Raw genomic sequence first — 1,843 nt, forward strand, 5'->3', positions numbered from 1 at the left:
TAAGCCAAGACAATCTCTTGGTTAGCTAAGATATTATAACATAGACCTTCTTAAGCTAGCAATTTACTAAGTGTTTTAACATGCAGGGATGGCTAACGCGACGAGATTTCTTGGCGTTAAACATTCTATAAATACGGTAGCTGCTAAGATCTTAGGATTAATAATGATTAAGACAAACAGCTACTCAGCTTGGCGATGTATTGAAGCCGTTCACTGATAGTGTGCAGGTTCCAATCTCCAGTTACGGAGGAAGTATCGAGACTGGGAATATGGGGTGGAGATGATGGTTCAAGAATTTAGGGGCGACGCTAGTGCATTAATACCTAGATACATCAAGGTGTACGCGGCTCGCGCGTTCGCAGACGCTATTACGAATTGTGGATATTCACCTTGCGAGAATGTTCTAAAATTAAGAAACGCGAAGCTCAATGTCGGGCTCCTCCTTTTCGAGAAACGAGTACCCTGTCTCAGAATTGGTGTGAGGAGTACATCAGATTGCGGCTCGTCCCTTTTCAAGAAATGCCGCCTTTTCCTTGCCACGTTCCTTTTCATCGTCTTTTAGAAAACTGACCTCAAACTATTCTTTCAAGCCAAATTTTCATACCATACTCATTGATTCTCGACCTTTGGCCCAACATGGCTTTTCAACCGTATACACCAAAACCCATCACCGACATATTCACAGCTGACACTGACGTTGACCGCCGCAAGTGCCATAGAACAGTGCCCATGAGAGTACTCGCCCTTGGGCTTGGTCGGACTGGTACTGCATGTAAGTCCCCAGATCTATTATCGCAAAGATGAAGCACCGACTTACAAGACCCCCGAAGCTCTTCGTACTGCGCTGAAAGAGCTTGGGTTCACAGACTGTTACCATATGATGTCCGCTAGCGTCGAAAATCCACCGGACTGCCTCATGTGGCAGGATGCGTTTGCGGCCAAATACGACGATGAAGGAGAATTCGGCCGTGAGCAGTGGGATCAACTGCTAGGCCACTGCCAAGCCGTCTGCGATTGGCCTGCAGTAGCATTTGCGAAGGAGCTGATCCAGGCTTACCCAGAGGCCAAAGTCATCCTGACTACCAGAGACGTCGATTCGTGGCACGCGTGAGTCCCCACTAACGCCCAGTCTCGGTTACAAGATATAATGACCTGGAGTAGGTCAACGATGAGGACCGTGGACTGGAGAGTAAATGATCCAGAGCTGAGATTTGTTGCCCTATGGGACTGGGGTGCAGGCCTCTATCAACCCATGCTCCGAAAATTCTGGGATGTCTTCTTTAAGGGAGATTTCAAAAAGTATGGCAAAGAGGTTTTCCATGACTATTATGCAGAAGTCCGGTCTCTGGTCCCGAAAGATAACTTGTTGGAGTATCGCATAGGCCAAGGATGGGGTCCTTTGTGCGAGTTCCTGGAGGTTTCCGCGCCAGAAGGGAAAAGGTTCCCCCATACGAACGATACGGATGGATTTGTTGATAGGTGCCGCGCAAGAAACCGGGCGCAGATGTACAATATTCTGTTCCGAGGATTTATGATGGGCGGTGGAATTATGGCGACGCTGCTTTCAGCATCGGTGACCTGGTATCGATTTGGGTCTCGTCTCTCAGCGTTCCGGTCATGAGTTGACTTGTCTATAAGCCTGGCTTACTACGTTGGCGTTAGGGTTTGGAGGACACTTTTGCATTCACTCCTCTTCTGCGACTTGGCGGTGTTCTGCCTTGCCAGCGAGGTGCCACAGTGGACCGGTGCCCTAATGTAGCGTGTGTGTTGTTCATAGCATCAACGCAAGACCTCAAATATTTCTGACACCCAAGATACGGACGACTTCAGATTAGCATGAATG

At 48.4% G+C, this 1,843-nt stretch overlaps 1 protein-coding gene across 1 annotated transcript; it reads left to right on the forward strand.

The window, feature by feature from the left end:
* Window positions 1–636: 636 nt before the first annotated feature.
* Window positions 637–1,621, forward strand: BDR25DRAFT_376988 (uncharacterized protein; the record flags this gene model as incomplete). The annotated part of the gene is made up of 3 exons (XM_033697476.1): window positions 637–772; window positions 831–1,107; window positions 1,162–1,621. The coding sequence occupies 3 exons, from the start codon at window positions 637–639 to the stop codon at window positions 1,619–1,621; spliced, it is 873 nt and encodes a 290-aa protein (XP_033543674.1).
* Window positions 1,622–1,843: the final 222 nt, after the last annotated feature.

Source organism: Lindgomyces ingoldianus (genome assembly GCF_010093535.1).
Source record: "Lindgomyces ingoldianus strain ATCC 200398 unplaced genomic scaffold BDR25scaffold_32, whole genome shotgun sequence".
Classification (NCBI taxonomy): Eukaryota; Fungi; Ascomycota; class Dothideomycetes; order Pleosporales; family Lindgomycetaceae; genus Lindgomyces; species Lindgomyces ingoldianus.